We start from the raw sequence: 23,437 nt of genomic DNA on the forward strand, positions 1-23,437 counted from the left end.
TCATTTGATTTACACAGTCTCAATGGCAGGAGGCTGGTTCTACCTAAATCTGCCAGATCATTGTTAAATTCTCTAACCCCTTTTAATGGTTAATACAGTTTTGTTTTGTTTTTTTGCGGAGGGTGGGGGGGTGCATATTTTGCTTGTAGAAACAATGACTTAACAAAAAAAATCAATGTGATTTACTTGACCAGCTTTGTGTATGTAATAAAGAGATATTCAAATTCTAGAGATGTCTAATTCTGGGGATCCTGGAACTGACAATTTTCTCAAGACACAAGCCACATCAAGTCAGGTCTATCAAATCAGATCTACCATGTGAAAAGCACCATGCTGGACTCATTGGGGCAGGGGAACAGGGGGAGCGGGAATCGAAACAATTGGCATAAAAACGGAAAACCAAAATGAAAATGTGAGGCTGGGTATGGTGACTCACACCTGTAATCCCAGCAGTTTGGGAGGCTGAGGCAGGCAGATTGATTGCTTAAGCTCGAGACTGGCCTGGCCAACATGACGAAACCCCATCTCTACTAAAATACAAAAATTAGCCAGGCACGGTGGCACAGGCCTGTAGCTACTTGGGAGGCTGACACACAAGAATCGCCTGAACCTGAAGGGCGGAGGTTGCAGTGAGGTGAGATCATGCCACTGCACTCCAGCCTGGGTGACAGTGAGACTCTGTCTCAAAAACAAAAGAAAAGAAAAGAAAAAGAAGATGAAGCAGGAAATTGTCCTAATTAGCATTATCATCATTATTAATAAGCATCGCTAAATGTAAGCATCAATAAAACTCCAAGACAATACATAACAACTGCAAAAGCATATCCACGACATGGTAAAAATTAGTGGAATGAGTTGTACTAACCACCTGGGATTGAATGAACCAGACTATACCTTGCTAATTACCTGGCATCTGTTGTTTGGTAGACATTTAACATCTAGGAGAAGTCAAGTTGCTCCTTTTGGAAATGGGATAAACTGGGTTCGACCATACAACAGAATTAACAACAGCAAATGAGCTAGTGTAGCTCAGAGCCCCCACTCAGAAAGACGCCCCATATTTCTAGAGTTAGGAAATCTTGCCTAGGTACTTTATTCAGCTTACGTTTTCAGCTTAACTGTAGTGTGAGGGGCAGTCAGAAGGCAGAGGGAGCCTGTGAAGAACAAGGCTGGTGCTTTGGTTTGTGAGGCTGGAGAAAACGGGCCTTCACACACCTTGGCTCACCATGTTCTGGAAGCTATCTTCACCACCAGATGATTTAGCCTGGCTCGACTCTCCTCCTAGTTCTCACAGTATCTAAGGTTTCTGAATTAAAGAAACCAGAGGTTTAAGCTTTGGAGTTTATTAGATGCTGTGGGAACACTTCGGACAACTAGGTTTTGATTCTTATGGTTTCCTTGCTAAAATTTGTTTAGTTTCGGGCCAATCCTAAGCAAATCCGACTCTAGAAAAACAGGAACAGCACAAGGGAGCTGGATAGTACATTACAGTGAGCATTTAGCCTAATAAATGAACTCACGCTCTCCAGATCCAGGAACACAGTAGATAATACAACATTTTTTAAAAACATGCCATTACAAATGTCTCTCTCTCTCTCTGTGCGCGCGCGCGTGTGTGTGTGTGTGTGTGTGTGTGTAATTATTTGATTGGTTAGTTTAATATTTTTAAGAAGCTTTTTGGCTTTTTGTTAAAAGGCATTTACTTTAACATGATCCTCTACTGTTAAATATGTACAATTCACCCTTTAAAGTCATAAAGAACAAAGAAAAAACTTGTTGTAACTGCACTAATAGCTAGTCCTGTGAAATTATTCTGAATATTAGCAATCCAGTAGATACAAAAAAAAAAAAAAAAAAAAAAAAACCTGGCAAGGGGAAGAAAAATAGCCCAACCGTTGCTAGAATTATTTCACAAGCTCCTTTATTAAAATAACGCTGTAACAACTCCTTCTAATTTCCCACTGGAAAAGGTATTTTCTTAGCTAGTTCAAAACAAAAGGAAATTTAAACATTATCATGAACGCCTCAGACACAGTGCTGTGATACCTGATTGTCCAGACTACAGAACGTAATAAGTGAATGTGGCCAAGGCTGAAATATGTTTCCACTGGTTTTGTATTCTCTTTCTGAATATAATGATTTTAATAAGAAAGTATATAATAATGATGAAGTAATTAGTACCAGCATTATTCTACCATAATCATTGAAATCAGTACGTAATCATTAACATAATCAAGCCATCCTGATTTTACCCTCGGTAGAGGGCAGTATTTGCTACATCTCCGTGGGAGGAAAGACTTGTACATTTGTCTGGCTTTGAGATCTACCCAGAAGAAATGGGAAAGATGAGCTGCATAGTGCAAGGTCAGGTTCTAGACTCTCTGACACCGGTCTTGCATGTGCATGTGACATGAAAGGCGAACCAATGTTAACTTTTTCCTTTGGAAATCAGAGCTACGTGGCATGAAAAGAGATATTTAGGATCCCAAAATGAAAAAGGAGAAAAGGCTTTAGAATAGCTAATAAGTTATTTTCAATTTGAGAACTGTAACTTCTGAACACGTTAAAGTCTTGTAAATGCAGAGGTTTTGTTACTTTTGTTTTGCTTTTTGCTGTTGTTTTTGTTTGTTTTGCTTTCTTTGTGAGAGTCCACTGGAAAGAAACGGAACTCTCTCAGGCTTGGATATTTGAAAAGCCTAATCAGAGCTGGAAAAGAAGTGGATATTGAAGAGTTGCTTTCTTCCTCCCACTTTTCTGCTTTCCAAATGATGGAAATACTCAGTTAAAAATGCTAATTCATATTCAAAAGATATTAAAAAGTGAATCAGGGCAAGACTGAATACCTCCCTGCGCTGCTGGAATAAAGGGCCAAGCCCTTCAAACTATGAGTAAGATCAATAGAATTATTCACTTCATCTTCTTGCCGAAAGACAACCTTGAATTATCTGCTGCCCACATTTTATTAAAAGATAAAAATATCCATGAAAGGCCAGAACAACATGCATCTATTCAATCTCTAAACATTTAGAACTATTTTTCTGGATCAAGCCAGATAAATAAAGAGAAAAGCTTAGCTGTAAAGCATGTTTTTTGCCCTTATAGCACAGTTTCATTAAACTTTACTTTGTCATTATGTTTCCAGCTTGGATATAAGAATCTGTCAGATACAAGCATATGTCAGCAGCAGGAACGGTGCTGAGGAAATGTCTCCTGGCATCTTTCAGAAGCCCATTTATGAAAGGTCCAAGTGCCAGCAAAAAATCATCACTTCTTCTGAGTAACTGGTTTGTTTTTATCTTCTAACTTACTGAATATCTTTTCCCCTCTTTGGCTGATAGAAGGCTGAGTGTTGACTTGTTTGATTTTAACTACGTAGAAGTTTATGACATGGATTTATGTATATTAACTTTGTCTTTCAGCTTAAGTATTCATTATTTTCCCTTTGCCCTGATTTCAAAAAAATTTAATTCTGTGTGTATATGGTTGTGTGTATCTGTACACACATAAAACATACTTTTTGGAATTATAAATCCATGCTAAAATTATTATATTTCTGTTTAAATCTTATTTTGTCTGCTTTTAGTTAAACAGGAGGCAAAGGAGAATCAGGGAAATAAAATGTCAGTAAGAACTTCAGATAATAAATAGCAGTGCCTCTTTTGATTTTGTTAGTTACCAAGTATGTACTGAGCATCTGTCAGTAGAGAGAGATATTCTTAGAGAAGGTGGGTTTTCAACAGAGGGAAATAGCCCAGTGTAGGGAAGTAGAAATCTATTTCATGAACACGAAATTGAATGGAATTTGGCATAAAGAAGTAACCTGAGAAAGAAAAAGCAACCTTGCCTTTAGTAAAGCAGTGAAGGGGGAGAGTAAGTGCATTGCAAAGGCTGCAGTTTGGATGATGTGACTATGTAACTATTTGGATTTATACAAGACCTCATAGGGAGACAATGCAGAAAGTTCAGGAAAGAAATTGACGATACAAACATGTATGCAAGATGACTTTTATATTCCCATGTAAATGTGTATAGCAATTTACAACTTACAGTTTTTCACATGTGCTAAGGCTGAAAAGCAGTAAGATTAGGTTATTAATAAACTTATGACAGTGGTTTATTATATTAAGACTTTCTACAAAGTAACATCCAAACCCTAAGATGTTACTGATCTAGTAAATTACTTCTGTTTTTTGTTTGTTTGTTTTTGAGATGAAGTCTCGCTCTGTCGCCAGGCTGTAGTGGCGTGATTTCGGCTCACTGCGACCTCTGCCTCCTGGGTTCAAGCCATTCTCCTGCTTCAGCCTCCCAAGTAGCTGGAACTAGAGGCATGCGCCACCACGCCCAGCTAATTTTTGTATTTTTAGTAGAGATGTGGTTTCACCATGTTGGCCAGGATGGTCTCGATCTGTTGACCTTGTGATCCACCCATCTCGGCCTCCCAAAGTGCTGGGATTACAGGCCTGAGCCACTGCGCCCAGCCTAGTACATTACTTCTGTGTTTTAAAAGTCTTCAGTAAAATGGTGAGGAATCTGCATAGCTTCTCTTGTGCCTCTGATTAAACTATACTAGTCCTCTGGCTCTGTTTCCTTCCATTGATTCTAGTGAAAACATACTTTTCAACCCCACCCACATCCTCATCTCTTCCTTTTTATATGTCAGTTCAGATGATGTCATTGACTCCTTTAGGCTCCAAACTAACACACCTTTATAAATGACCTCTAGATCTTTATCTTCAGTCCTAAATTTCCAACTGTTTTTAAGTCTCATTCTCCTACCTCTAGCATTTTGGTTTGTCTGTTAAGGGTCCTGCCATTTCTCTGGTCATCCAAACTGAAACCGTTGGAGCCCTAGGTGGCTTGTCCTCATCCCTGACCTCCTCCATGCCCAATCCTCTGATTTCTCTTCTATTTATCTTGTTTCGTGCAATCTCTCAAGAATACCTGGTTCGTGCCTCTCCTCGAGGGGGCAATTAGGAGCTGAAATCCAGTCCATACTCTGTCCAGCCATGTACCCTGATGAGGGGCATGGTAATTTGGGACCGTATTCTGGATATTGTGTATGGTATGTCGTGGAGACTTGTGATTCTTTAGTATATTGATTTTTTGTTGTTGTTGCTATGTTAGCAGGCAATTAACTTGGTTAGCCTCAAGCTCCAAACTCTGTCTCCTCTGTGATGCATTGCAGCGAAAATCTCCGTTCAGTTGTTTTAGCATTTGCTGTGTGTGTATATTTCATAGGTCAGCCCAAGATTTGGGCAGAGTTTATAGGAAAAAGTTCAGGCTATTCCTCTGTGGTTCTCTCCTTTCCCAGATTTCTCCTTATACTTTCCAGCTGTTATGGTCACTGATTTGCTCTTCTCTGGTTCTTCGAGCTAAAAACACAGTTTTAGACTTCTGTCTAAAAACTTTAAAAACAGAGTTTTAGACTTTAAAAACTTCCACTGAGTTTTAGACATCCATATAAGACCAACTGTGATCTGCTCTCAGGAGAAAAACTATAAAAATGAGAAATTCACCAGTATCAATCCTTTCTTCCAAGTGTCGACTGTGCTCTGCTTTTGATAAGCAGTGCCTTCTGGATAGTTATTTTTCAGATTTTGTCCAGAATTTGCAGAGGTGATCAATAGGTAATTTGATCAAATAGGAGCTACTCTGCCATAAATGGAAGTAGAACCCTCCTGAGTCTGTAGTTCTCTGAATATACTCTGTAATCTCCAACTCTGTTTTTTTGTTTGTTTGTTTGTTTTTCTGGAGACAGAGTCTTGCTCTGTCACCCAGGCTGGAGTGCAATGGTGCAATCTTGGCCTCCTGGCTACAAGTGATTCTCATGCCTCAGCCTCCTGAGTAGCTGAGATTATAGATGTGTGCCATCACACCCAGCTTTTTTTTTTTTTTTTTTTTTTTTTTGTATTTCAGTAGAGATGGGGTTTCACCATGTTGGCCAGGCTGGTCTTGAACTCCTGAGCTCAGGCAATCTGCCCACCTTGGCCTCCCAAAGTGCAGGATTACAGGCGTGAGCCACTGTGCCCAGCCCCAACTCTTGTGTTTTTCACAGAAACACACAACTTCAGAGAAGGAAGAGATCATAAAGCTGCCCCTCATGATCTCTTTTGCTTAGGAAAAACCAAACAGCTACCACCTCATACTACCCCCAACCTTTGCACCCAGAATCTCCAACCCTCCAGCCTTTGAGGCCCAGTTCCACTTTGATCATCCATAGCATTCTGGTCATACTGATCCTATAGTGCTAATTATAATCTGCCTCACATTCTAGTGATCTATGTACTGATCTAATCTTCTCTTCTAAATTAAGACTCCATAAAAGTGGAGACTCTTACTCATCTTGGTACCCACTACAGTTCCTAGAAATATGCCATCCTTCTATTAAGTACTCTGTAAATATTTGGTGGATGATTAGGGAGAAGTGTGAGTAAAATATTAAAAGCGTAGGACTGTGTTACCCTGCATAAGGGAACAAACAAATATCTAGCATGTTAGTTTATTTAACCAAGTTTCCTTCTGGAAAGAAGAACCTTCCCAAGAGGAAATACTATTTGCTGGTCCACTGGATATGTTGGTGAAAGTTACAACCTCTTCCAGCGTATACTGCCCCATTAATCTTCCTAAAACATTATTCTAGGTACCACATTCCTGCTCAAAACCTAAAATGACTCTCTCTGGATTACGGTAAGAAGACTGTTTCTCTGCCTGGTTTTGATGGTAGAATCTGTCTGAGATCTTTTTCATCTTTATTTCCCTTTCCTCTCCAACATGCACTCTGCTCTCATTAGGCATCAGTCTGTCCCCCTGAAACAGGTGATGCTTGGCTTCGGATTATGGTTGAAATACTTTTACTCTACTCATCTACATTCTGCTCACCTTTCCAGGTCAAGGTCAATTTCCTCTTTAAATCTCCTGTCTTGTTGGAGCCTTTCCAACCCTTAGCATCCTTACTTTGAACTCCTGATACACTTATATTATGTAGTTAACTAGTGAGCACAGCTCTTTAACGTAGACTGTTATAGCTACAAGGAATGACAGATCAGTATTCATCAAAACTGATGGTATAAAGATAAAATGAAATGAAATAAAAGGAATGACAGAAATGTGCTGATCACATCATGCATTTCACAATTAGACCCAGAATGGTGAAGTGGTTAAGTGATCTGCCTAAGGCAACTCAGCTAAATAGTATCTTTTTTTGGTGGGGGGAGTCAGAGTCTTGCTATGTTGCCCAGGCTGGAGTGCCTTGACTATCCTCAGACATGATCATAACACAGGACTGCCAAGAACTCCTGAACTCAGGTGATCATCCTGCCCCAGCCTCCCAAGTAGCCTCCCAAGTGTGTGTCACAGCACCCAGTGTTAGCTAAACAGTATTTGAGTTAGTGACTGGAATTGGTATCTCCTGACTCAGTTGGGCCTCTTTCTACTCTGCTTTACTGAATAATATTTGGCTCATGTTATTTCCTTTACTAAACTGTAAACTCTTTGAAAGAAACTTCTTACACACTTCTTTTATATTCCTCATAACATAGGCATACAGATATAGAAGTACTTAAGAAATAGTTGCTGACTGGCTGGGCATGGTGGCTATTTTGTAATCCCAACACTTTGGGAGGCTAAGGTGGGTGGATCACCTGGGGTCAGGAGTTCAAGAACAGCCTGGCCAACATGGTGAAACCACATCTCTACTAAAAACACTAAAATTAGCTGGGTGTGGTGAGATGCATCTGTAATCCCTGCTATTCGGGAGGCTGAGGCACAGGAATCGCTTGAATCTGGGAGGCGGAGGTTGCAGGGAGCCAAGATTGTGCCTGGGTGACAGATCAAGACTGTGTCTCAAAAAAAGAAAAAAGAAAAAAAAAGAAAGAAAGAAAAAGAAAAAGAAATAGTTGCTGACCACTAAGTCAATGTAGTAATCTTGGAGGATTGGATCTTACATAGCATATATTTCTTGATTAACAATAAAAGAGAAAAGAATGAAGCAATATTTAACCCTATATAAAATATGTGAAAATCTTATAATTCTTAAGATATTATGGCTCCTTTGCTTCTTTCTAGTTTTTTTTCTCAAAATCTTTTGCCTGACTCAATAATATCTTCACCAAGCCATTTTCTAACAATTTCCAAACTTTTTTCCATAAAATATATTTCAAAGTGATAAAATGGAATATACCTTATTAAATATTCTAATTGGCAATGTAATAAGTAATTGCTAATTTTGGGTCAACTGATCTAATCTGGGGGAAGGTACTATGGAAAATGGCAAATCATACTCTATGATAGGAAACAAACACTTAAGGGTTACTTGATTAAAAAAAAATTTCTGTTTAAGAAAAACCAGGCCAGTTGATAGGTAAGCAATAGAAAAACCATTAGTGTTAAAGCTTTTTTAAAAAATCAAACAAGTACTTTTAAAGTGTTTTATATTCATATTAATTGGTTGAATTAGACTTGTTTTCTCTCAGCACTTTACCAATCTCTTCATACAGGTCTTCTGTTTAGAGAGCTATTCTTAATTATTATTTTGAGCTCTGATACATTTATTATTAAAAGCCAAATGAGATAATTTATCTTTAAATTAAAAACAAATTCTATTTTAAAAAATTAGTGATCATGGGCATGGTGGCTCATGCCTGTAATCCCAGCACTTTGGAAGGTTGAGGCAGGGTAGATTGCTTGAGCCCAGGAGTTTGAGACCAACCTGGGCAACATGGCAAAACCCTGTCTCTACAAAAAAATACTAAAATTAGCTGGGCATGGTGGTGCGCGCCTGTAGTCCCAGCTGCTTGGGAGGCTGAGGTGGGAAGGACTGCTTGAGCCTGGGAGGCTGAGGTTGCAGTGAGCAGTGATTACACCACTGAACTCCAGTCTGGGCAAAAGAACAAGACCCTGTCTCGAAAAAAAAAAAAAAAAAGAAAAAGAAAAAGAAAAGAAAAAGAAAGAAAAAATATATATATTTAAATTCACATTTCTTAATCTTTGCACTTCTTAATTATTATCTCAGCAAATGAATGACATATTCCTTTCAAAGACTGAGACAAATGTTAAATATTAGTTTCTCATACTTTGCTAGAGTAGAAGTGACCTTAAAACAAACATGAGGACTTGTGTCTACTATTAGATCTGATCCTCAAAATAATATTACGGAGAACATATTGAAAGTATACAATTTTTGGCACACTTACTCTTCCATTGAGACCCTCTGGGAATCCTTGGGCATTTTCTCCCCATTACAGGAGAGACAATATTTTTGAACCATTTCAGCTAACAACATGACATAAATACATTCACAGAAAATGAAAGCGCGTTTTCTCCCTCAGAAGAGCTTCAGGCTGCTGAGTCTGAGAAGCCCATGGCTTGCAGAGCTTAAAATCTGCAGCCCTGAGCAGCATCATCTAAGAAGCTGCTCTTGCCTCAGTTTGGGAACAGAAGCTGGGCAGGATTGTCCAGCCTCACTATGTGTCCTATTACAGAAAATTTGCCAGTAAAGAAAGGAGGAAGGTGTTCTCTTTATTCCTTTAATCCTTCTTTACTCCCTTTTCATCATGGAAACATTCACAATTATTCTAAGAGGCTACAGTTTTCAAATTTCTAAACCAGACCCTCTTTTTCAGACATTTCTTTTTTCCTTTAAAATAGTAAGATATATATATATATAATAACTTTTAACCTGATATACAGTGATTTCTTTGGAAGATATAATCAATCAACAATTAGTAAAAATGGATCCCTCAGTCCAATCTCCAGTCGTACAGAGAGTTCACTTTTTCTTTTATGTACAAAATATCAGAACAAAACAAATTCATATAAGAAGTTACTTGTGTACATCTTACTTTTAAAAATCAAATTACAAGTCAATTATGGGATTTTATTCCAAAAACCTCCTTTATCATTCTGAGGACTCATGAAATAGGCTAGGTCTAGGTGTGTATGGTAAAATTTTGCACCTATCTTAACATGTCTTATATTCCTTCTCACATATTTAACTGCACTCCCCAATTTGGCATTGCAACGCAAGTGAAGGCCTGGGGTCTTGCAGGATTCAGTGTTGGTTGAATGGTTAGATAAGGTGACCCTTGAGGTGCCTTGCAACATCAAGACTATGACTCTTTAGTTTAAGGATTGACTAGGAATGTGGATGGGGAATGATAGACAAAAGACTTACGGCTCATTTGTGACACTGGATTCATATTCCTCCCTACAAGAATCTGACCCATTCTCTATGAAGATCTTTGCAATCTCACTTCTGTCCTCCTGTCACTATGCTGTGGCCAGGCTGGTCGGCTGCCTTATTTGGACATGGCAAGGCCAGAAGTCAGGAAATGTGGGAAATGAGCATACACAGATCAGCAATGCTACAAAAATGGTTTTGCTGCTGGGAAGGTAAAAGCCCAAGGATATTCCTGGGCTGCCTCAGCTCTGGTGATTAATGCCCTTATTCCTTGATGCTAATTACCACTGTTGACATCTCAACACCATCAGCCTTGACTCTTGGCCAAATAGTAGAGATAAAAGCTATTCATCCTTTAGTATTATATTTACTGAGAGTGAACGAAGCACAGGACACAAACCAGAAGTAGCTCCCAGCCAGTGGTTTCACTTGGAATAAAGCTAAATAAAGCATAAAAGGAGCAAGAGAAGGGAAATGTTACTTAACAACTCCCTAAGGGATACTATGTGGTACACTTGTAAGTCTAAGGATATATACACTAACATGATATAATCAAGATTAATAGAAAAATGGAGGCCAATACACTTATCTGATGGACTTTTATTTCTTGAGTACTAAATATCAAAGAAGAAAGGTAATAAACAAGAAGTTGATAGTGAGCAATGCATACATCCATGCATATGCATCAACTGATATATTTTTCTGCCTAGACTTTTTGCAAACACACCTGGCCACCTGTCATTATTTTTAAGATACAAATAACAAACTGCTCTTGCAAACAGTTACTTGTGAGTACAGTTATTGGTTAAGGAAACAATTTTCTGCAGGTGTAAAAATTACATTTCTCAATAAGGAAAATTTGGGTCTAGTCAGTCTACTCATTAAGGCTTTAGAATTCAGCTTTCCTTGTTTTCTTTCAGTAGGATTCTTTCATTTTTGGTCCATGAAAGTTTAACCCTAAAGCAAGGAGTTCTCAAACTTTTTGGCTTCAGGACTCCTTTATACTTTTAAAAATTATTGAGGAACCCAACGAACATTTGCTTATACGGGTTATCTCTCCCAGTGTTTATTGTAATAGAAATTAAAACTGAGAAAAATTTAAAATATGTATTAATTCATTTAAAGTAACAATTATAAAGCCACTACATTAAGGCCATCAAATTAACACAAATCACATTTTTATGAAAAATACTTCTATTTTTTGAAATGAAAATAACTAAGAAGAATGGCATTGTCTTACATTTTTGTAAATCTCTTTAATATCTGGATTAATAGAAAATAGCTGGATTCTCATATCCATTTTTACATCCAATCTATTGCAACTCAGTTATTTGGGTTGAAGTATATTAAGAAAATCTAGCCTTACATGGATATGTAGTTGAAAGAGGGAAACGTATTTTAATAGCCTTATCAGATAATTGTGGATATTCTTTGACGCTACATGAAAACTCAACAAGAAGTTACTGCCAAAGAGTACACTGTGGAAAGCGGGAGAAAGAATAACTTTAGGGCAAAAAAAAAAAAAACCCTGACAAACATTATCTCAGACAAGTGTGATGAAGGTTAGCATCAACAGTTATAAGCCATGTTGACAGTATGAATCCTTGACATGATGTGATTAAAGTAGTACTTGATCTCTGTGGTCTGTTCCCCCAAGACTATCATTCCTGTCTAATCATAAGGAAAATGTCAGACAAATCCCAATTGAGAGACATTTTACAAATACCTAACTAGTACTCAAAACTGTCAAGATCATCAAAAACAAAAAGTTTGTGAGAAACTGCCATAACCAAGAGAAGCCTAAGGAGACATAGCTAAAGGTAATGTGGTATTGTGGAACAGAAAAAGGACATTAGGTAAAAACTAGGGAAATCTAAATAAAATATGGACTTTAGTTAATAATATATCAATATTGGTTCATTTATTGTAACAGATATACCATATGAATGTAAGATGTTAACAGGGGAAACTAGATTAGGAAGTATATGGAAACTCTCTGTACTAGAGTCTTGATTTTCTTTAAGGCCAAAACTGTTCTAAAAATAGAATCTATTAAAAATTTTTAACTTGAAAAGAGGTCATTTTTAAACTGTTAGTTGCAATGTAGAAACTGAAACAGTATCAGTATACTTTTTGAATTCTGTCATATTAAAATCCATTAGTCTTTCCTGCACTTTAAGTGGATCTTTTGTCATGTATTATTTTGTAAGAGCATGCATTGGTTATCGGAAAGCATTGGTTCATTGAGTTATGTAGATCTTCCAAATGTTGACACATTTAATTAAACAATTATCAAAACATTGCATGTGTTAATATCACCATCAATCTCATCTGAAAGACGTTTAAGAATTGGGAAGCTGTCAAGCGCATGATGGCAGAAACAAGTTTTCCAAAATTCTAATTTTCACTTGTTTGCTCAAATTTTATCACTGGCAACAAATATTGTCAGTTGTTTTCCTTGAAATGACAGTCTTATTTCATTCATTTTCAAGAAAATGTCTGTCAAACATTGTGAGAAAATGTCTGCCAAATCTGAATAACCATAGTTTGTCTGTCACTCAGTCTTCCAAGTAAAAATGGAATTCTGTGAAAATAGTGGCTAGTTCAGCTTGCAACTCAAACAACTGTACAAGTGCTTTTCCCCAGGACAGCCTTCATATTTGATATAGAGCAGAAGTGTTTTATTACATGTACTTTTACTTCATCACAAAGAATATTCAAAAGACATGTTCTCAAAGTTGAGATTTAACAAAATAATTGTTACTGCTTCTTTAAGGATATTTTTAAATGGAACTGGGTTATTTATTTATTTATTTATTTATTTATTTATTTATTTTTACTGGGAGCATATGATCAGTGAAAAATACAGTATCTTTTGGTGCTACTGCCTTGATTCCTGCTAACGTGCTAGCAGTTTCACCCATCAGTGCTTTTGCATCATTACTGTAAATACTACCAGAGTAAAAAAGGCAAGAAGTGTTACATAGAGTTTAGATTCCCAGGACCCCTGAAAGGGTCTCAGGGACTCCTAGAGGTCTATAAACCACATTTTGAGAACCACTGCCTTCAATACCATATTTCTGACTCCTCCACTACCCTCGGATTAAACCAAGTAGCTATATCAAGGTAAGGAAAGGAAACCTGAAAGCTCATGTCATGTCCACAGAGATGGATCTGCTCCATGTTCATTTGCCACAGCTCTGATATGGAGGGAACGGCAGGGAACAAAGACCGCCCAAACATATTCTCCTCCACCCTCCCCACTTCTCTAACGCAGCACTTCCCAACCTTTGTCATGGCAGGAAGAGAAAGTATTTTTATTAATGGGCAAAGGGGTGAGGCTGCCTAAGGCTTGGGGACCCTTGCCTGGAGCCACAAACCCTGGAGGTACAGCCTTCAGAAGAGCAGAGGGGCTCGTAGCTGGACTTCCCAGTGGGTATGCCAACACACATGAGTTGGGCAGGTCTGTACTAAGGTTTTCAACACAGAGGGAGGTTCTCAGGACTGGGGGATGTCTGTTCCCCATTCAGCTTCATGCTCCATAAAATTCTTAAAGCTTAGCTCAGATGTGAGAATTCACAAATTATCTGATTACACTTTATTTTTGTTGTTGTTATTTATATATTTATTGAGACAGAGTCTCTGTCACCCAGGCTGGAATGCAGTGGCATGATCTTGGCTCACCACAACCTCCACCTCCTGTGTTCAAATGATTCTCATGTCTCAGCCTCCTGAGTAGCTGGGATTACAGATGCCTGCCACCACGCCTGGCTAATTTCTATATTTTTAGTAGAGATGAGGTTTTGCCATATTGTCCAGGCTGGTCTTGAACTCCTGACCTCATGTGATCCGCCTGCCTCGGCCTCCCAAATGATTACACTTTAAGATAGAGTCCAAAGTATATTAAAGATTGAGGAAGAACTTGTCCAGAACATCTTCAGATACAATGTAGTGATTAAAAGCACAGAATCTGACTCCCAAACTACCAAGAAGTCCGAGCTCTGGCTACACCACTTATTAGCTGTATGACCTTAGGAAGGTAACTTAACATCTTGGTGTTTAAAATTCTCTACCTATAAAATGTGGACAATAATAGTGCCTACCTATTGTAAGTATCAAATGAATTTATATATAAAAGTGCTTAGGATGATACCTGATGGGTGGCTATATTCGTTATTATTATTATGTATGTGTTGCAGGTTCTCCTAACTCAGACTGCTGAACATGACAGTACTGAACTATAAATTTACAAAGAAAGAGAATCCAGGAGATACCAAGAGGCTAGATGTTAACCTGCAGGATTCCAAATCTGAGGAACTGTGCTTGGAACAGTGAGGGAAGAGGTGTGCAAACAGCAGAATGTGCCTGGCTTTTTCATTTTACTTATGGCATATGTCAAGGGCTTCCAATCTAAACCTTCTTTTACCTTATCAAGACACAGGTAAGTTTCTGTATTATTTTTTCCTTGGAAGGGGCCATGACTCAAAAATAATCATTATGGACTGTTAACCAATCTACTTCTTGCCAAAGACTTTTTCATGATGGTATCAGGTGATTGGGCAGGTCTTGGGCTTCAAGAGCCTTCTAGAAAATTAGGACAGATGATCCAAAACTGGGACTGTCCCAGACACACCAGATGCCTGCTTCTTTACCTTAGGTTGGATGTGTTGTTATCTTTACTTAATGGTTTTTGGCAATTATTTAGCCTGGCTCATAAGATCATTATAACTCATTAAGAGTTTTAGGTTATATCTGAAGTTGAGGGCTTTCAATTGTCCTCTTCATGCAATAAATCAATATCTGAATTGCAGTTACAAGGTTGCAAAGCAATGCAAAATCATCATAACAAGAAAATAGTCACAAACGAACTAGCTACTTAAAAACTTAGCACTTCCTCAAACATCCCTCATAGCTTAACACTAGGATCTAACCCCACTTACCACGTCAATGCCTTTTGCAGGTCACTCAGCGCTTGCGTAATGTAGTAAACACCCCACAATTACAGTCTAGATAAAGGGCAAACCTGTCCATGCAAACTCACTGACAAAAGAAGATCTGGCCAACTTGGAGAAGAAAAAAAATCAGTAAATAATAACATCACAAAAACTTCAAAAGAAAGTAATTGACAAGGCTGGTCATGGTAGCTCACATCTGTAATCCCAGCACTTTGGAAGGCTGAGGTGGGTGGATCTCTTGCAGGAATTTGAGAACAGCCTGGACAACATGGTAAGACCCCCATCTCTACAAAAACTTTTTTTAAAAAGTAGCCAGGCATGGCGTTGTGTGCCTGTAGTCCCACCTACCAGGGAGACTGTGGTGGGAGGACTGTCTGAGCCCAGGAGGTCGAGGCTGTAGTGAGCCATTATCATGTCGCTGCACTTGTTCATTGTTTAATCTAAGAGTTTAATTTGTAGTTGCTATTGTAATCCACATTTTTGTCAAATAAGACAAAACGATTTATTTTTATAAGGGCTATTTCATTTTTCAAGATAAAGTCTCAATCAGTCTTCTTCCCCATCACCCCTGGACAGTAAATAAACTGGAGATTTTGGTCCCTGATAAGTGGCCTTTTCCTGTTACTAAGACTCCTAAAACAAGGAGCATATTTTAAAAATGCAGATAAAACTCAGTGTCTGCTCCAAAAGAGACCATCTTTGCCTTCCTCCCCCAAGATTCAACACGCCTGTCTTTTCCCGTTCCCTACTGGGTCCTCTTCTGTAGAAAGTGGAGGAGCTTCATCTTTTGGATATACAAGATTCTTCTCAAGTTTATTTTTTCTTGCAAAGTAAGTCAAACCTAAGTGGGAGCCTTAATAGAATTTTGTCAGGAGATGTTAGGTTATCAGGACCTTAAAGATTGATCCAGGAGAGGTCTGAAAAGTCCGTATCACCCAGAATGACTTTCACTAATAGAAATCAACATTACCACCCTATCGGAGGATCCTCCTTGATCCTAAACTTTACTGGTTCTGAAGTGCTAAATAATTGCTTTTTTGAGACAGAGTCTCGCACTGTCACCCAGGCTGGAGTGCGGTGGCGCGATCTCGGCTCACTGCAAGCTCCGCCTCCCGGGTTCACGCCATTCTCCTGCCTTGGCCTCCGCAGCAGCTGGGACTACAGGCGCCCGCCACCACGCCCAGCTAATTTTTTGTATTTTTTCTAGAGACGGGGTTTCACCGTGTTAGCCAGGGTCGTCTCAATCTCCTGACCTCATGATTACAGGAGGGAGCCACCGCGCCCGGCTGTCACGAGCTTTTAAGAAAAACACTCATAAAATGGCCGCAGGTATACGTATTTTGTCTTTTCCCTTACTGAAAAGTAACTGTTCTTTAGTTACCTAAAAGTCAAGATAAATCAGAGACCAGCTAGAATGATAAATTAAGCATGTCAATCGAGAAATTAAGCTTAAAATTCTAATTTGAATTTGTTTTCCTCAAGATTTGCAATCAATAAATACATTGCATATCCATTGAGTACTGAGAATTCCAGATTTTTTAAGACAGAATTCATATCTATAATGAATCTGCAGTCAAGATCTTTCTCAGTTATATGAATGTGTGCATACACTGGTAAACATTTTTTCTCTGTTGAACATATTATTTATCATATAATATAAATGTCACAGTTACAGAAATTCACCTTCTTTGACTCTGGCCCTAGTAGGTCCGATGTTATGGCAATAATAGATGGGCAATGAGTACAAGGGGTGGAAATTATTTTATGTGATGCTTCCTTGGATCATGCTAGCATTATTTCATCTTTCTTTTTCCCACATACTAACTCTCACCTCAAATATTTTTCCAAAAATCTCTTATGTTTGACTTTTACAAAACGGATTTTATTTTTGCTTCTAGCAACAGTTGACAGTTCTCTCTGCATTTCTAATTTTGCATTAGAGCCCTTCTAAGTACAAATTTTGTGCCAATATCTATAAAAAGCACATGGCAAATATAGATGAGTATTTCCCTTAATGAGACTTTTAAATCGGTTCAGACTCTGTGAATGGTATTTTAAAATCTGAAATGGGCAGAGAGGAAAACATGAAGTATTTTAACATGTGAAAAGGCCAGTGAGTCTGGACGTGCCTGGATACTTACTCTCTCACACAGCTCTTCAAATGTGCAGTCGGCAACGGTTCCACAGGCTTTATTCAGGCGCAGCTCTCTGCCTTGCACTTTTAGAATCCTTGGTCTAGTTACTATGGGAACATGAACAAAGACTCAATCTTGTCTGGATAATTACTATAAAATTCATCTCTTACAGATAGGAAATGCATAGCTTGATGAATAATAGCACATGATTCAACACATAAATTAGACAAAATGCTGATACAATGACTGCCACTTGAGCGTGGCATCAACCCATATACAGCAATGGAACTTATTAATTGGTCAGTGGAGATTGGGCATTGTGTTCTAAATGTATTCTCTTTCAAGAGAAATTAACTTACGTACAATCATTTTGTTTCTGAGCCAGCTCATCAAACAACTTATCCATGACAGCCTCCACATCAGCTTCACTTGTGCTACAGTGAAAAGAATAATAGAATATGAAATTAATAACACTTGAAGCCAACATCAAACAGCTGCCTGAGTCTGCTTAGCTTTTTGCCCGTAAAAAAAAAAGAACAGGATGTTATGCTCTAAATACAAACATTAGATTTAGAATACACTTAAAAGCAGAGAATATTAACTCTCAGGTAGATGATTCTGCCTTATTTGCATACACTGAAAGACTTCTGTGCTTCTAGCTGTTTCCAGTAATGAGACGATACAGGCAGAGTAAATCCATTAATACCATGTGTACACAATGAGAAGAAAGCTTCTGGCTCTCTCTTGCATGCAAAACAAGAGCAAATAGACAAGGCAGTCAAGCATCCAGCAAAGTATCCTTTGAAATCTCTACTGAGAGGGTACATGTGAAATTAAATATTGAAGCTGCATTAAAAAAAATCAAGTCAAGCCACTAACTGAGAGGATCAAACCTCCAGAATTAAATTACTACCTTCGAAATACCAACTTGATCTGCACATCAAGAACTTTGTCAGACTTCTAGTATAAGGACAATTATAGACCACACAGTTTCTCTCAAAAGTCTCCTTGTTGGAAACTGAAGAAAACTCTCTCCTTCTGTGATGCCCACTGTTACAGCTACTATGAAGTTAGTCTCATCACAGAATCTTTTGTATTCTAATTAGAAATCACCATATGGTTTAGGGAACTCATATATAAATGTGATGATGCTGTGGCCTTTTTCCTCTCACCTTTTTTTTTTTTTTTAAGAGGGGTGGTAAATTAACAGTCAATAAAATAACCGGCAGAAGAAATAAACTGTTAAAAAGAGTTTCAAGTAAAAATGTAAGTTTACTTCAACTCCACATACAAACTTTTACAGGATGACCTGCCAACATGCTTAATTTTGACACACAAATCACTCTTACGTCGCAGTGGAAGCAATTAAACTAAATTCTGGACATTCATCTTACTAAAGCCTTATTGAAAATTAGTATGACAGGTTATCTTTTATTTAGATTAAGCTTAAACTAAACAAATTCTCCCTTGAGATAATTATCAGGTGGTAGGCATTTAACACACAAGCACCTAATTCTTCAACTGTTCTAGTAGAGCAAATGTCTTTAAAATGCAACAAAGCACATAGCTATTTTGAAAGATTGAAATTGTCACATTCCAAGTAATAACCACTCCACCTCAAAGGACGTTAAAAACATCATTCGCAATAGCCAACTTTGCAGGAGAAATGCTAGTTGACTTCCATGAGGTCTGGTATCATATTCAAATACAGTGGTATTAAAATAATGAAATGACACTATAGAAAGTAATTTTAGAAACAGAAGCAATCTTAAAGGTAAAAGAAATCACACAAACCAATGTAAATGTCAATGCCCATGCCAAGCACATGTCTGTTTAGACATTATTCTCGAGAATTCATTTGGAACCAACATCACCTTTGGTGTATACAAGCAAAAAAAGAAGAATAAGAAAAAAAAAAGGCTTAAAAGTGAGCTACTTTTTGAGCCCATATAGCCAAGACAATCTTAACAAAAAGAACAAAGCTGGAGGTATCATGCTAGTGAACTTCAAACTATACTACAAGGCTACAGTAACCAAAACAGCATGGTACTGGTACCAATACAGACACATAGAACAATGAAACAGAGTAGAGATCTCAGAAATAAGACCACACATCTACAACCATCTGATCTTCGACAATCCTGACAAAAACAAGCAATGGGGAAAGGATTTCCTGTTTCATAAATGCTGCTGGGGAAACTGGCAAGCCATATGCAGAAAACCAAAACTGGTTTTACCCCTTCCTTACACCTTATATAAAAATTAACTCAAGATGGATTAAAGACCTAAATGTAAAACCCAAAACCATAAAAACCCTAGAAGAAAATCTAGGCAATATCATTCAGGACATAGGCATGGGCAAAGATTTTATGATGAAATCACCAAAAGCAATTGCAATGAAAGCAAAAATTGACACATGGGATCTAATTAAACTAAAGAGCTTCTGCACAGCAAAAGAAACTATCATCAGAGTGAAAAAACAACCTACAGAATGGGAGAAAATTTTGTAATCTACCCATCTGACAAAGGGCTAATATCCAGAATCAACAAGGATCTTAAACAAATTTACAAGAAAAAAGAAAACAACCCCATCAAAAAGTGAGCAAAGTACATGAACAGACAATTCTCAAAAGAAGACATTCATGCGGCCAACGGACATATGAAAAAAAGCTCAACACCACTGGTCATTTGAGAAATGCAAATCAAAACCACAATGAGATAACATCTCATGCCAGTTAGAATGGTGATTATTAAAAAGTCAAGAAACAACAGATGCTGGTAAGGCTGTGGAGAAATAAGAACGCTTTTACATTGTTGGTGGGAATGTAAATTAGCTCAACCATTGTGGAAGACAGTATGGTGATTCCACAAGGATCTAGAACCAGAAATACCATTTGACCCAGCCATCGCATTACTGGATATATACCCAAAGGAATATAAATCATTCTATTATGGGATAAATATAAATGCACACGTGTATTTATTGCAGCACTATTCATAACAGCAAAGACAGGGAATCAACCCAAATGCCCATCAGTGATGGACTGGATAAACAAAATGTGGTACATATACACTATGGAGTACTATGCAGCCATAAAAGGAACGAGATCACGTCCTTTGCAGGGACACGTATGGAGTTGGAAGCCATTATCCTCAGCAAACTAACACACGAACAGAAAACCAAACACCACATGTTCTCACTCATAAGTGGAAGCTGAACAATGAGAACACATGGACACATGGAGGGGAACAACACACACCAGGGCCTGTCAGGAGCAGGGGGGAGGAGGGAAGAGCATCAGGATAAATAGCTAATGCATGTGGGGCTTAATATCTAGGTGATGGGTTGATCGGTGCAGCAAACACCATGGCACACGTTTACCTATGTAACAAATCTGCACATCCTCCACATGCACCCCAGAACTTAACATAAAATATATATGTTTAAAAAGTGAGCTGCTCAGGCATGGTGGCTCAATGCCTGTAATCGTGGCACTTTGGAAGGCTGAGGTGGGCGAATCACCTGAGGTCAGGAGTTCGAGACCAGCCTGGTTAACATGGTGAAACCCCGTCTCTACTAAAAATACAAAAACTTAGCCGGATGTGGTGGCATGCACCTGCAATCCCACCTACTTAGGAGGCTGAGGCAGGAGAATCGCTTGAACCCCTGAGGTGGAGGTTGCATGAGCCAAGATCATGCCATTGCAATCCAGCTTGGACAACAAGAGCAAAACTCTGTCTCAAAAAAAAAAAAAAAAAAACAAAAAAAAAAAAGTGAGCTGCTTTTTAAGGAACATAGCGAAAACAGCAACACCACCCACTCGGTATGGTCTGCTGTCATTTAGAAAGTTAATCTTTCCTTAGCACAGGCACATTACTCAACATAGGGGGAAAACTGAATTCTGAAAAACAACCAAGAAAGAAGACAGGCCTCCAAAAGCATATTTGGTGAATAAATAATTCCTTACAAACTTCTTCAGTGGTGATTTCTTTTTTACTCTGTGGTCTCGTATATACTATATTATCAAAATGTGACTCACTAAACTTCAGTCAGGTCACCTCTCCTAAGTCACCTGTGAAATTATAATACCTGATTTTCTATATAGTGAAATTACATGTGAAATATCACAAAATTATTTTTATTATAAAAGTGTCTTATAAGAATTCTATTATAGTTACTCAGAAGTTACAAATGCAAAATAAAAAATTTTATTGGTGTAATCCAGGAATGGCGACTCATGCCTGTAATCCTGGCACTTTGGGAGGCCAAGGTGATCAGATTACTTGAGGCCAGGAGTTGAAGACTAGCCTGGCCAACATGGCAAAACTTTATCTCTACAAAAAATACAAAAATTAGCTGGCATGGCAGTGCATGCCTGTAATCCCAGCTACTCAGGAGGCGGAGGCACGAGAATCCTTGAACCTGGGAGGTGGAGGTTGCAGTGAGCCAAGATCATGCCACTGCACTCTAGCCTGGGCTACAGAGGGAGACCGTGTCTCCAAAAAAAAAAAAAAAAAAGAAAGAAAGAAAGAAAAGAAAAAGAAAAAGAAGAAGCAGAAGAAGAAGGGAGGGAGGGAGAGAGGGAGATTGCACCACTGCCCTCCAGCCTGGGCGAGAGAGCAAGATTCCATCTCAAAAAAAAAAAAAAAAAATAGATAGCTTGGTGGACAAGAAGCATATGTAAAATCATTCTTTTTCTACTAGTAATAACAACTGCAAAGCAAAATAATAAGATGCCATTCTTTTATCCAAATTGGCAGAGAGAAGGAAAAAGATAAACTATCCCAAGCAAGGAAAATGGATATTCTTTTAAAAAAAATATTTTAAGGCCGGGCGCGGTGGCTCAAGCCTGTAATCCCAGCACTTTGGGAGGCCGAGATGGGCGGATCACGAGGTCAGGAGATCGAGACCATCCTGGCTAACACGGTGAAACCTTGTCTCTACTAAAAATACAAAAAACTAGCCGGGCTAGGTGGTGGGCGCCTGTAGTCCCAGCTACTCCGGAGGCTGAGGCAGGAGAATGGCATAAACCCGGGAGGTGGTGCTTGCAGTGAGCTGAGATCCGGCCACTGCACTCCAGCCCAGGTGACAGAGCAAGACTCCGTCTCAAAAAAAAAAAAAAAAAAAAAAAAAATATTTTAAACTTTTTTGTTGTATATGTTAAGGTGTACTACATGATGTTTTGATATACACAGTGAAATTATCACTACAGTCAAACAAATGGACATGTCCGTCATCTCACAGTTACCTTTTGTGTGTGAGGGCTTGGGGGTGGTAAGAGCACCTAAAATCTATTCTTTTAGCAAATTTCCAGTGTACAATACACTATTTTCAACTATAGTCCTCATGCTATATATTTGATCTTTAGACTTAGTCATCCTTTGTAATTGCAACTTGCTACCAAAAGAGACCTACCTCTCCTCATCCATTCCCCTTCTCTTCACTCAACCCCCCATCCCTGGTAATGACTACTCTATTCTATTTCTACATATTTGATTTCTCTGTTTCTAATTATTTGACTTTTTTAGAAGATTCCATTTATAAGTGAGATCTTGTAGTATCTGTCTGTATCTAGTTATTTTACTTAATATAATGTCCTCCAGTTTTATCCATGTTGTTGCAAATTGCAGGATCTCCTTTTTTAGGGTTGAATAATATTCCATTGTATATATAGATCACAATTTATCCATTCATCCATCAATGGACACTGTAGCCTTAGATACTTTTAAACATAATGCTTTCCCAGTATGCTCTGTTCTGTATAATGACTCCAGAGGAACTTGGGGAATATGAAAAGAGAAGAGTAAGCAAGTTTCGGAATGAAGCAAGAAGGCAAGAGGAAAACATGGTACCATAATTCTATTTCTTGTCCAAGTATCCTCTGGTGTAAATAGGAGGCAACATGTTTTCAAATTTTTAATAAGAACATGATGGATTTGGGAGGCCGAGGTGGGCAGATCACGAGTTCAGGAGTTCAAGACCAGCCTGGCCAACATAGTGAAACCCCATCTCTACTAAAAATACAAAAACTTAGCCAGGCATGGTGGTGGGCACCTGTAATCCCAGCTACTCGGAAGGCTGAGGCAGGAGAATCACTTGAACCCAGGAGGGGGAGGTTGTAGTGAGCCAAGATCGTGCCTCTGCACTCCAGCCTGGGCAACAGTGTCCA

At 38.4% G+C, this 23,437-nt stretch overlaps 1 protein-coding gene across 1 annotated transcript in view; it reads right to left on the reverse strand.

Annotated features, from left to right (window-relative positions):
- AFG1L (AFG1 like ATPase) overlaps positions 1-23,437 on the reverse strand; it is a 221,276-nt gene that overhangs the window by 25,683 nt on the left and 172,156 nt on the right. The window contains exons 9-10 of the mRNA XM_010382494.2: positions 17,631-17,701; positions 17,274-17,374 (exon numbers count right to left, since the gene is read on the reverse strand). Coding sequence (XP_010380796.1) covers positions 17,274-17,374; positions 17,631-17,701 — 172 coding nt within the window. The remainder of the gene's footprint in view (positions 1-17,273; positions 17,375-17,630; positions 17,702-23,437) is intronic.

The sequence above is a fragment of the Rhinopithecus roxellana genome, chromosome 4 (genome assembly GCF_007565055.1).
Source record: "Rhinopithecus roxellana isolate Shanxi Qingling chromosome 4, ASM756505v1, whole genome shotgun sequence".
NCBI classification, from domain to species: domain Eukaryota; kingdom Metazoa; phylum Chordata; class Mammalia; order Primates; family Cercopithecidae; genus Rhinopithecus; species Rhinopithecus roxellana.